Source organism: Amblyomma americanum, chromosome 1, assembly GCF_052857255.1.
Source record: "Amblyomma americanum isolate KBUSLIRL-KWMA chromosome 1, ASM5285725v1, whole genome shotgun sequence".
Taxonomy (NCBI): Eukaryota; Metazoa; Arthropoda; class Arachnida; order Ixodida; family Ixodidae; genus Amblyomma; species Amblyomma americanum.
In genome coordinates this window covers 172,643,335-172,656,168 of record NC_135497.1, presented here as the reverse complement: position 1 = coordinate 172,656,168, position 12,834 = coordinate 172,643,335, and the positions used below count along the sequence as shown (strand labels likewise).

The 12,834-nt window shown below is 48.5% G+C and overlaps 1 protein-coding gene across 1 annotated transcript; it reads right to left on the bottom strand.

Annotated features, from left to right (window-relative positions):
• Positions 1-3,574: 3,574 nt before the first annotated feature.
• Positions 3,575-11,274, bottom strand: LOC144114196 (uncharacterized). Its single transcript, XM_077647776.1, has 2 exons — positions 8,100-11,274; positions 3,575-5,494 (listed from the first exon to the last, which is right to left on the bottom strand). The coding sequence occupies exons 1-2, from the start codon at positions 11,178-11,180 to the stop codon at positions 5,087-5,089; spliced, it is 3,489 nt and encodes a 1,162-aa protein (XP_077503902.1). The 5' UTR covers positions 11,181-11,274; the 3' UTR covers positions 3,575-5,086.
• Positions 11,275-12,834: the final 1,560 nt, after the last annotated feature.

The window sequence follows — 12,834 nt, the reverse complement described above, 5'->3', positions numbered from 1 at the left end:
GCACGATGTAAAACAGGCAAGCTGTTTTCTGCAACGTCAGAGGGGAGCAGCAGTACATAAAAGCAGTTGCAGTCAGTGATATAACAAATGCAGCATTGTTTCAGTGAACTCAATGTGCACGTCAGCCTTGTCACAACTCCTGCTGTAAGAGGGAAAAGCTTGCACAACGTGTTAATATGCCGCACCTGAAGGAAACTTTTGTGGACAGTGCAAAACAACAGTGACTGTATGGCGCTCCTGCAAATGCTATTTATTAGAAGCACCTTGAAAAGAGGGTAATGTGCAGCCTGCATACTGGCAGGTCAACTCACTGGCTGTGTCAGCACGCTGCCGATGCTGCTGCTGCTCCTCCACCAGCAGTTCAGCAGATGTCTCCCCGTCTCCTCCAGCCAGGACGTTTCACTGGCGTCACTTACATGAAGTCATTACACAAGACACAACTGTATGGTAAACAGTTTCAGCAAAGTGTGAAATGTGTACGACTAAAATGTGTGGTTAGTCGGAACTGTGGCTGAAGGCGAAAGCACACTACCACAAAAAGGAAGGTAAAGAAGCTGATGCTGCATTTGCAATCTCCAGTTTACACACTACTACACCTTCTAAAATAAGCAAAAATGCAGATGAGGTCATCACCAGCGTACACAAGCTGTAAGACATACACATAAAATGGTTTGAAATGCAGTTCACCTACCAGCTGCAGACTGGCCTCTCTCCGCAGGCTGGTCGTCCCCGGCTTGCTAACCACTGAAACTCTGACGGGAAGAGAGGTGTGTTGGGTCGGGGGCGAGGTGGGCTGGGCTGCTCCTGCAAGAAGGCACAATGCCTCACGTTCAAACATGAATTTCTTGAAGTTCATCATAGGGTTGCATTGCTTGCAGTCAAGAATCCATCACCACCAAGCTGAAAACTTTGCAACTGTTTGTAACGTCACAGCAGTTGACAAACGACAGTGGTCATACCTGCTTCTTGGGGGGTCGGGGGCAGCAACCTGTTCAAAGCAAGATCCCGCGACGCCCGTGGCGTTCACTGGCCCGATAAGCTGAATGGCTTGGCCACCCAGAGCCGGCAGTCTACCGCCGCCGGCGCCACTGCGACAGGACCGTTCACGCGGACCTCCACAGAACAATGTTGACAGGCTTACCCTTGGTCAGCTTGCGGCCACACCAACTCCGCTCGCAGCGGGTAAGCCACTACTGCTGGTCTGTTGCTAGCGCCACAAGCAAAGCCGAGGCAGTTACCAAGCTGCAATGACCCCTTCGACGGAGGCAATTACCGGGCAAAGCTAACCCCTATTTTCCTCCACCAACTAGTACCTAAAATAATCACTATATATATATATATATATATATATATATATATATATATATATATATATATATATATATAGTCACCAGCTGTGAGATAATGCTCTCAGTATGTTTACGGCGGCTGACGATATCTCGCTTTGCTTTTTCTCATGTGCGCCTGTGCCCTCGGACGGTCTGCGTTGCAGTTTTCTTATCGGAGGAACCCGAAATTTCGAGCTAGGCTGCCTCTGCTCGCGCGCCTTGCGAGTATGGTCCAAAGGCTGAAGCCTAAGAAAATAAATGTTATGATCAGTGTGGTGCACTGCATAAAACTCTGGCATAGCGATAAGAAAACTGCAACGTGCTGCCTGTGTGTGCGAGGCCGCATCAGCCATTAAAACACAAACGTCCCCGTAACGGGTGCGCCTATGACATGTGCTGTCTACGTGGCGATCAGGCACAGGCGAAAAAGCGAACAATCTGCGCACCAGCTATCGCTAGACGCCGTGAACGTGCAGACAGCATTATCTCGCACCCGATGACTATCGCTTTGCGGCGCTGGCGGCACTCCAAGACACGGTTTCCGTCATATTCGTGTGAAGTCTTGAGGGCTCCTGTCCATGCCACGAATGGCGCCAATGTTCAGCCAACATGACTGCCAGGCCCTCTGTATTTAAGACGGCGGCAATCTCCTCCCAAAGCTCCCGCCTGCGAGCGGCCGTGTACTCGGGCCAGAGCTGTGACGCAGCCCGTGCCAAATGCAGTTGCTCTTCGAGCAATTCGATAAGCATCCACTCTTGGGCGACGGACGTATGTGGCCTCTTTGCTGGTGCCGCCATTTGAAATGATAACGGTATTTCACCCCGATTACCTGGGCGATTTGTTGGTATCGGCCAAGGAAGTTAATTCTTTGGCAAGGAATAAATATTGGGGAATCTACAATAGTGTTAATTCATTCACTTGCATATGCGAGCGCTGCAATAAAGCAACTTGCAGTAGAGTTATGAAAGAGCAAGGACGAGCGAGATGGTTCAAACTGTGCACCTCACCGTTTTCCTCGCCCTCCGTTCTTTCCCACGGCCGTATTCGTTAACTTTTGTAATCGATAGTAAGCGACCACCGACCGCACACTCACCTCAACAAGTCGTCTTCGTCGACTTTCGTGCCAAGAGCTCCTTGCGAGCTTAGTTCTGCGCACCTACGGCGTTCTCTGCATTCAATCAAATTTTGCTGCGCTTAAGACATCGGCACAATACCTTGATTTTAGACGACACGTAAAAAAGCAGGAACTTCGCGTCGAATCAGCTGCTTTCTTGCATGCCGCCATGCTCACGCTGGATAGATGGATGGATACGGCTGAACCCTTTAAATTCGGCGGTGGCTCAAGGCGCGAACGAGAGGGCGCGGGCGTGCTGTTTAGCGTAGAGACAACTAGATGGCGCCACTGCAACTGTTTTTAGCGGCACCGTCGCTGCTGCTTTACGGGCTAGGGCATGTTCCTCCTGGTCGTGGTAACGGTGGGGTGCATAATACGCCCCTAGTTAAGAACTATGCATGCCACTGGCTTCAGCTAACTTCAACACAACCTCCTAGCCACTTTTTCTTTTTTTTCCCCCACCGAGCCCCTTTGAGCGTTTTGGCGATGATGAAAAATCGCAGCGTCCTTGTCTGTCGTCTGCTACCGACAAATGGCGATGCGAAATGCTCATAGTTCTGCAGGTGAATGTAATTTGTTTAGATGCATCTCTTACTGAGCTGATTTTTTTTACATGCGACTATTGTGAGCTACCCCAGTGATTCATCTTTGAGTTCACTGTACGAGTGATCTGCTTGCACAGAAATAACGCGGTTCGATCCGGCCGCGGCGGTCGAATTTCGAGGGAGGCGAAATTCTAGAGGCCCATGTACTGTGCGATGGCAGTGCAGAACCCTAGGTGGTCGAATTTTCCGGACCCCTTCAATACGACATCCCTCATAGCCTGAGTCGCTTCGGGACGTTAAACCACATAAACTAAACATCATATACTTGGCCGCACTGCGGTGCTTCTCAGAGCGGCTTTGATACTGAGCAGTCGGCCCTTGAAAAGGGTGCCAATGCTTCCAAGCTGGACATAAGACCTCGACAACAGATGCTCATGCGAGGCCATGCCGACCATTCAAGGTGACCTCGGTTGTGTGCATTGGAAGAGTGCTAGCTAGGCCAGGAGGACTTGCAGTTCCTGCACCCCCCCCCCCCCCCCCCGCAGAAATTTCAACAAACTATATATTTATTTATTTATTTATTATTTGGAACATACTGCTAGCCTCTTTCGAGGCTGTTGCAGGAATGGGGACAGATCGGTTTTCTTTTTTAGGTACGCCACAACGGGAAAAAAATCACAAATAAGGTTCACACAACTGAATAACATATAGTAAAAGGGATAATCATGGGAGACAGTTTCAAAATACATGACGCAATATTAAGCAACACAATATAAAGCACAGTGAGAAAAAAGATTGCTTCAGAAAAAAGCACGTGCAATGCCCGACTAGAAAGTGCAATGCCTGACTAGAAAACTGTAAGCTCTGTACAAACAGTGCTAGAACAATGTACTTCTTTTCCATGCGGAAAGCTGCTCCAACGTCATGGCATGGCTGAGCAAACACAGCCACTATCATTTACAGAACATCAAATGTGAGTGGTTGATCAACTTTCGCCTGCAACAGCTTACACTGAAATAAACCAAAGGCTATGTTCAAGCCTTTCATGAAAAGGCCAAAGCTCTAAACTTGAACTAAAATATAAAAACTACACAATAAAAATACATTATATGATTATGCTGAAGGCTGATAAGAATGAATGGAGGCCTCCAACCCGGGAGAATTTTCACAGGGAACCCCTCAGATTTTAAGACGCGTCTTCAAAAAGGCACCTGCATGGAGCCAACATTGCGAGCGCCGTCAACAGTGGAAAGATCTTCCCTTTTGTCTGAGGGAGGAAGGGTTTGCCGACCAGCACCTTTGGCAAGGCAGACGTTGCGTTGTGTGACCACTCGGGGGTAAATTGCATCGTTGAGGGAAAAAAACCTTCTCCTCAGGCAAAACGGTGGTGGCGAAAGGAAGATGTCATAACTTTCCCATAGGGAACGGTGGCCCGACCTCTCTCTTGCACATTCGGTGCTCGCTCTGTTAAGCAATGAAAAAATACGCAACCAGCACCGTGTAATTTTGCAAAGTCGTACATGACACCACAGCAGTTGTACAAGCCACGACTACTCATCTATAAACATTTGCTAATATAGTTCTCCCCACCCCCATTGCTCACTACATTCAACCACATTCTTTTTTTATCACACATGCCACGCTACAAGATCACCAGTTACCTGTCCTGCCCAATTGTAATTATCTCCAACTCTCATCTGACCTCTAACCCGCACTGCTCTCTCTTCTGCCTCTCATACATATGCAGTTATACACACATGGACATCTTGCATCTTGCTTGTGCAATGGGTCGGCACTGTAACTATTGCACTGTGATACACTAGACAACACTGCACTCCACAAATGAATCTCGTATCTGGCCTTCCAAGCAGGCTACCAACAACACATAGCCACTCAGGGAACAGTTCAAACACTGAACCATTTTGTACATCCCAGAAAAATCCCAATAGCCCATACCATATCCAATGTGTGCATGCAATACACTGGCACTTCAACTGGCACATCATAACGCACCACAATAGTATCAGATCAGAATGTTAACCAGTGCACCTTGGAGTCACTTGACCGGACACCGCTGGCAAAAATAGCATTCATGGCCCTCATGCGGAACCGCTTCCGTCCTGCTCGTTTTTATCTCTGCCTTCACGATCACGCAGTAGGATTTCTATGAGCAAGGCTATCTCAGGGTCCTCGATTCCTGGGCTCTCACTTGGCAGTGGCTCGCCATGGTATGCCAGGAAGGCACTGAGCGAAATTACTTCTCGGACTGTCCGATGGTACCGAGTTGTACGGGGACAGCCACAGTGTGCTGGGCACGTCTCGTGTGACTCAGTGTTCTTGCCTTCTCTCAGCATCCCTAGCAGCCGCACCAACCTTCTCCGCACTTTGGACACTTCGTCCTGCTCGAACTCCGGAGTAGAGTCTTCGTCTGGCGAGTGCCCGGAATCCGATATAATGACTGTGCTCGGCACGCTAAGAGTACTTGCCGGTGAGCCTGCGTCACTTCTCTGAAAAATGAAACAAAAATGGGGGAAGGGGCACAGTGAAGTATGATAACTGCCGATGTTCGGTCGCAAGACAGGATGTTAACGGTCACAGATTTACGGTGATGTGTCATTATGTGACCAGCACCAGGCACGTGCCCGTGCACTCAATGTGACCACTATGGCAGTTCAGGTTCCCACAAAGTCTGTGTGTCACAGACTTTACTCCAGGTCTAAGGCATTAGCAAAGGACAGGTACTAGCATTGCAACAGTTGCAGAGTTCAGCGAATTACGCAACAGAGCGTAAACACTTGGGAATTTTTACTCAATTAGATACCGAGAAGAAAGTTAATGACATGCACCATCCATGCAATTATTTTTGTTCTTAGCAAAATATGAAAGTAGTGAAAACAACGGCAAAAACTGGTTTGGGTACTTCTGAAAATTCAGTTTCTCGACTCATGAGGTGACTGGCTGCACAAGGTCACTGGAACTGGCAATCTGAACCAGTGCAAAATAAGCCAAGGTGTCCTTTCAACCAGAGAAAGCGAGGGCACACCAACAGCACGGTTATCACAACCGCATAGGTATAACCAAGCACTTATTGACATGCAAGCACAGTTGGCTGACACACATGGCACTGCGTAAAGGTGGCAGCCCAGACAAGACTCCAACACGTCTGCCCTTCCCTCCAAAACATTCAGGTGTAGTAGCCGAGTGTCTCATCTGCGCCTCTCCTTGGTCAAGAGTTTATTGACCGTACTGTTGTTATATCGTGAATCTGCATCAATTTGCCCAGCTTTCTTCTTTAAAGGGGCCTCGAAACACATTTTCAGTGCATTGTATTGGCTATTGGTTGCATAGAATGAGTTATAGTGATCCACGTATACTGTGGTTTTTAATATTTTAATTAGCTCGCAAAAACAAATTCATGGCGCTGACTGTGTCACCATACAGTGGCGCTTTTTAGCAGCGGATATGACATCACTTAGTGCGAGCTTGATGATGGGACAAAGAGTAAATAAACTGCGAATTGCGTTAACAACTAGAGATACGTATTGTCAAGTTTTTGTGTCTTATATTACATTAACAAAACCAACTTGTATACCCTAGATAAAAGCACTGTAAATAAAGTAAAACAAAAATATACCACGACAGGCTCTAGCTACTTTTTGCATCCAAGGACTTTGCGCCGCTCTGTAAACATCCTACAACCTAGAACTAAACACTTGTGGCTACTCTCTATGTATCTGCGAGCGGCTTTGCGGAATTGATCCAATCGAGCCATTGCACTCTATAAGCGTTCGTTTCGGTCCCAAGGAAGGATGCGTTCATTTCACATTTAGCAGGCAGTGCGCATCGTCAGCTTTTGGAGGATCACCACGCAGTGGTGCCAGATGGCGCCACGTTCCCATCAACAGCGCGCGCTCCTTGCTCGCCGTGACCAACCAGCGAGCTAGGAGCGACGGGCGATGTTTGGCGGTAAGCAGTAGCGGTATGTGCTATGCTAAATGTGTCTGATCTCTTGCGCAGGTTGTCACACCATCGCAGTATCTTGCGCGCGAGTTCGGATCCATAAGGGAATGCCACTGATCAGTGTTCCCTTCTGCGCTGTCGACATGACGGTGAAGCACCGCTGGGTCAGCTGGGTGTTCACATGGTTGTTGTAACCATGCAAACGGCGCTGCCAGCCTTGGCATGAACGAGTTACTGAGAACAGGCAACCATAGAGTGCAAACTTGCGCACGTGCTAAGATCGGCTGTTTTGATTCGTCGCACTAAGTGTCCTCATTGGGAATGGGAAGTTGCGCGAAAATAGAGTTGAGGGCAGCATTTTGTTTGTTTCTATTTTGAAATTGCTTCATTGAATAACTCCCGTTCCTAAGCATCAATTCTCGTAATTCTTTTTGAGTCAGCATCTGTGTGACATAAAGAATCCACCTGAAGCACAACCGGCATCCGTTCAAGCGGTGTTTTGCAGCCCCTTCAATCAAAAAGAGAGACCCTTGTGCCTGTGATATTTACGATAGACATCACGACACCAGCCGAATAAAATGCACGATAAGTTAACTTGACCTCAGTGCACTTCTGCAACTTCCCTACTGGAGCTCGCAAAAAGCAGCTCTAGAATAGCTGCAGTGACAACCCTGATAGATATTCTCCAGTTCTGGCCTCAGCACTAAAGTGCGACAAATTCTTCATAGTAGCACAAATGCTTGAGCAGCCCTCTACTTATGCTTCTCACCTGGATTACTATGGTCAGGTGAACTTGCTGCAAATTGACATAATTGTAAACAATTACCAAATTTGCAAAATAACAAATTAGTAACCTTGCACAACAATTAGTAAAGACTGCATGCAACCATATCAACACACTCTTTTGATTAAATATGAGAGCAAGGGGATCTCATAAAATTGATGGAGTTTAGTAGCCACCTGCAACTTCACGCCAAGCAAGGTAGCTAACATGCACAATGGTTGTCACGTATTAATCAGCCAGCAGATGCGCAGGTTACTGAAGCTGTTCAAATTGACAGCAATCGTGGCACTAGAAACTGCAAGTTCAAATCCAAACAGTGAATCAGCAGCAAATGTGAATATTTGCATCGGAAGTGAAAACAGACTCACATTATCCCTGTGTGCTTCTTTGGTAGCCCCGACTGGATGGATTTCGGCAACACCTGGTATAGGACCAAGATTACGGACAGCAGCCTCTTGCAGCAAGGCCTCCATCAGCAGGTCTTCATCAGCGCTGTCGAGATCCTCCACTTCTGCACCAGTGCCCAGCGGTGCGCTTTGGTTCTTTCCTGTGCCTGCACCCTGGGAAGCAGAGCTCGAATGGCCATCTTCACCGTACTGAGGAAGCGAAGGAGCTTGTGGTGCCTTTTTACTCCCCCGTGCAGTTTTTGCTGTTGGGGCTCTTAAGCCCGATTCAAGTGATGGCTTTTGCAGACTCACATCATCCCTGTGTGCTTCTTTGGTAGCCCCGACTGGATGGACTTCAGCAACACCTGGCATAGGACCAAGATTACGGAGAGCAGCCTCTTGCAGCAAGGCCTCCATCAGCAGGTCTTCATCAGCGCTGTCGAGATCCTCCACTTCTGCACCAGTGCCCAGTGGTGCGCTTTGGTTCTTTCCTCTGCCTGCACCCTGGGAAGCAGAGCTCGAATGGCCATCTTCACCGTACTGTGGAAGCGAAGGAGCTTGTGGTGCCTTTTTACTCCCCCGTGCAGTTTTTGCTGTTGGGGCTCTTAAGCCCGATTCAAGTGATGGCTTTTGCAGACTCACATCATCTCTGTGCGCTTCTTTGGTAGCCCCGACTGGATGGACTTCAGCAACACCTGGCATAGGACCAAGATTACGGAGAGCAGTCTCTTGCAGCAAGGCCTCCATCAGCAGGTCTTCATCAGCGCTGTCGAGATCCTCCACTTCTGCACCAGGGCCCAGCGGCGCGCTGTGGTTCTTTCCTGTGCCTGCAGCCTGGGAAGCAGAGCTCGAATGGCCATCTTCACCGCACTGCGGGGGTGGAGGAGCTCGTGGTCCCTTTTTCCTCCCCTGTGTAGTTTTTGCTGTTGGGGCTCTTAAGCCCAATTCAAGTGATGGCTGTTGCAGCAAGGAGCAGCTTCTCGTGTATATTCCAGAGCTGGTTCTGGTACTAGGGGCTGTGGCGCTTGATGCCATCTCATGGGTGGGCATGGATGAAGAAGGACTTGGGTTTTGGTGAGACACGTTGTTGTGACCTTCTTCCCTGATTTTGCGTTGCTTGCGAGGCGAGGAATTACTTGTGTGCGAGTGATCTGTACATTTGTATTCTGTGCTGGACACTGAGTCTGGTCTGTGCTCACTGCGCAATGGGATGACTTTTTTCTTATGGCTATTGGCTGGAGAAGGACAAGGCAGCAGCCTCCTGCGAGCGTGAGAGGGCGGCAGCAGATCCTCTGGATCTGGCATCGTATCATCGGCTGATTCACAACAGCGCCACGTACTTGAATGGCTTCCGCAGTCTTTTTGTGGTTCTGGACTCTGCCGTTTCCTCGGAGATGACCGTGCAACAGGTTGTCTGCTGAGAAAAGGTGTGCGCTCAAATAAACCTTCCATAGCGCCACTGTCACCACCATGAAAGCGTCCTGGTGAGAGGGTACCTCTTTTCACCTTTGGCATCACGGCGACGTCGCCACTTGATTTTGGAGATGACTGTGAGTTTGAATGGCTGTTAGTGAGCTCTTGGGGTGGAGTATTTGGCCGTTTCCTCAGAGATATCCGCAACGGTACGTGTCTGCTGGGACATGGTGTGCATTTAACCACATCTCCCAAAATGCTGCTGCCACTACTTGCGGGAAGTGGTTGCTTGCCTAAGTGGCTACTGGAGCAATCTTGCAGAGCTGCACTGTTAGGTTTCACGGGGGTCAGAGTGTGAAATTTCACAGGGGTTCGTTGTAGCGTGTTTCGGCTTTCGGAAACCGTCGTGCGAGCAGAACGACCAATGCCGGAGATTTGAGAGCCTGACTTCATGTGACGAGGAATGCGCTGTTTTCGTGGAGTGCTGTTTTTGCATTTCCCCTCGAGTGATGACCGCAATCCTCGTTCCTCATTCAGGATGGGTTCCTGTCCAGGAGTGTCTGGCACATCCACTCTGCTTGTGCTTGCCTTCCTTAAGCTGTGTCGAGATCTTACACAAACACTCGCAGTGCTTATGGAAAGCTCCTTTTGTTTTTTGCACAGCACTTCTGAAGGTGTTGGCAAGGAATGTTTTCTTAGTGCGACTGCAGTGCTGCCTTGGTCTGACGTCGAGGTACTGTGATCAGGGTCGTTCTTTTTTGCCAATGGGCTGTCCAGTCCACTTTCAGAACTCTTCTCGGCGCTCTTAGCAGAGGGTGAAGCAAATAACAAGAGCTCCCTACCATTATCGCTCTCCTTATCAATACGTGCTCTGTCGGGAGATGTCCCAGAGCTCTGCAGGGGTGATGAACTTTCCGTTTCAGCAACGACTTCGGCTGGTGCCCCCTCGTCTTGTAGACCACTCCCGGAAGGTCTCTGGGGCTCGCGCGCCTCTTGCTCACTGTCGCTGTCTTCGACGATGACGCTCGATGCCGCAGCCAGTAGGGGCGAGCTACCTCGGTCTCCCGCCGATTCACTGCTCTGTTTTCCGGACAGAACGTTAACCTCATGAGGCGACTCGTACAGATGTTTCACGGGGAAGATATTTTTCAGATAATGTTCCTTCAGCGACTGCCATGAATGCTTGCCGGGAAGGACACCAGCCGAGGCCATTTCTTTGTACACCGCATTGCCATGGACATGGACGCCTGGCTTCTTAGCTACGAACTCTGCAATCGCAATTTCTTCGCCAGGGGTGTATTCCCTTCTTGAGCGAGTGGAATGGAGTCTTCTCGTCTTGGAGTCGCTTGCGTCCACCACGGCTGGCGCCATTGGTATTTTGAACTCTATGAGACGAAGTAGCTTGCCTCTTTTGGCACAAGCGCGAATATAATTAGCAGAGAAGACATCATCGCTGCTGTCTGTAACAGTAACGCTGGACGGCACCAGTCGTATGGCATCAGGAACTTTTTCTGGCGGTACGAGAACGCCACCTCCGTACTCTATAAGCTCCCGTATCTCCTTGCGCTCCGAACAGGGCACCAAGGAGAACAACATGGGGCTACCATCCGCCTTCGCGAATAGCGCTCGACTTCGCTGCTTCTTGGGCATGACTTCACAGCACTTAACGTAGTTTTACAATCACAACAACCGTAAGCTCCGTGCTAGACGGTCAACAAAACCGCGCGATCGCGCGTTGGCTTACGTCGGCTCATCGAATTTCTTGTTTTGGCTGCTTTGGCGCCGTTCGCAAGATAGACTTGCATGTTTGTAAACAAACAAGGTAGCGCTGCAGTCGCTAGCGAGCTCGTGGTAGGCAAACGGTCGGGGAGTGGCGTCGCGGATAGGTGTTGAGCGCGGGTTTTCAAGGCTTGTAGGCGCGTTTCCAGTTTCTGCGAATCATAGCAATGGTCGATGCTTCCAACTTAGTAATTTGTCGAAGTACACGAGCTCGCGTTGGCCACGTGCGGCCTATAAAGAGAAATAGTTTGCCACTGTATTGTATATATGGTTAGTAGTAAACATGTAGAAAGCGTTCATGCCGTTTATTTATGCGCTAGGCATCGAGTAAAACAAGTTTTGACACTCTGCACGAGTGTCACTGCACTAGTTTTGCACTCTGCACTAGGACAATAGTGAGGGGAAGCGCTGGCCTTGTTTCGTCGGAGCAGACATGCGCTCATCGTCTGCTGACATACGTACGTGTCGCGCTGTGCGAAAAGTGGGGACAGCGTCGTGTCCCTGATCTCCTGTCTCGCTTAGCGCTGTTTTTAGCCGCATGACCACGCACCAGCCAGGCCGACTTGTCCTCTTGTTAAGCTGGTCGATTTAATGAAAATTTTTGATTTCTAGAATTATTTTCTTTCCTAGCCCTGACGTCTAGTTTCGTGAAGAAAAATTATAGCAAAATATTAAGTCAAAATTTATAAATTACGCTTTTTAGAAGTGTGGTCGTCCAAAATTGTGAGGTAATTTCTTTGATTTCAGTGCCGCATTTCTGTGACCAAAGCGAAAGCGAAGATGCCATATACGAGCTAGGGAATAAACTTTAAGGTTCGTTTTGTGACCTCTCACTATTTCTGCGACTGGATCACTCACCTTAGTCGTTCTCATGAAAATCAAATGATTCCATTTGTCGCAAACTATTCCTGAGACGTTGAGGAGCGTAATAAATCTCTCGATTTTTTTCCCTACACGTGCAGTACTGTGTTAGTTATTTCTGGTAAGAAACGTTTTCATGTAACTATGCATGCATAAGTACTGATCATATAGAAAAAGAAATAATCGCGTCATCGTACAGAACATGGCTTTATGTACATGCTGGCATAAAAAAACTGCCCACTATCTACTCAATTATTTGAGACCTTGGGGGGACTTGACGACGGTGTTAATTATAATTACCCAGAACTGCACCAGGTATAGCTATAAATAAAAGGAATTACTGAAACTAGCGTTGGAATTTCATATTTGCACCAAGTTTAGTTACATATCGCATGCATGAATAACGAAACACTTTTCATTGCGGCATCCCCTCTCAATCTCGCCAAGTGTCTGTTAGTAGCACGCCTGCGGCTGCTTCTTTCCAAACAAGCTTCGTGATCATGTACTACCTCATGAAACATGACACATGCATGATGCAACGAAAAAGCATATGGCGTTTAGCACACTTAAGGTACGCTATTCTAAGCACACCAACGCGACCGCGCAAGATAGACACAACTTACCAGACTTCTTTCTACTAGAATGAAATAATTACGTCGTCATA

Excerpts from the sequence above, each read along its gene's own strand:
- LOC144114196 (XM_077647776.1), bottom strand. The coding sequence starts at position 11,180 with ATGCCCAAGAAGCAGCGAAGTCGAGCGCTATTCGCGAAGGCGGATGGT. Across the intron at positions 5,495-8,099 it reads AAGAAGCACACAGGGATAAT|AGAAGTGACGCAGGCTCACC; the intron begins GTGAGTCTGTTT and ends TTCATTTTTCAG.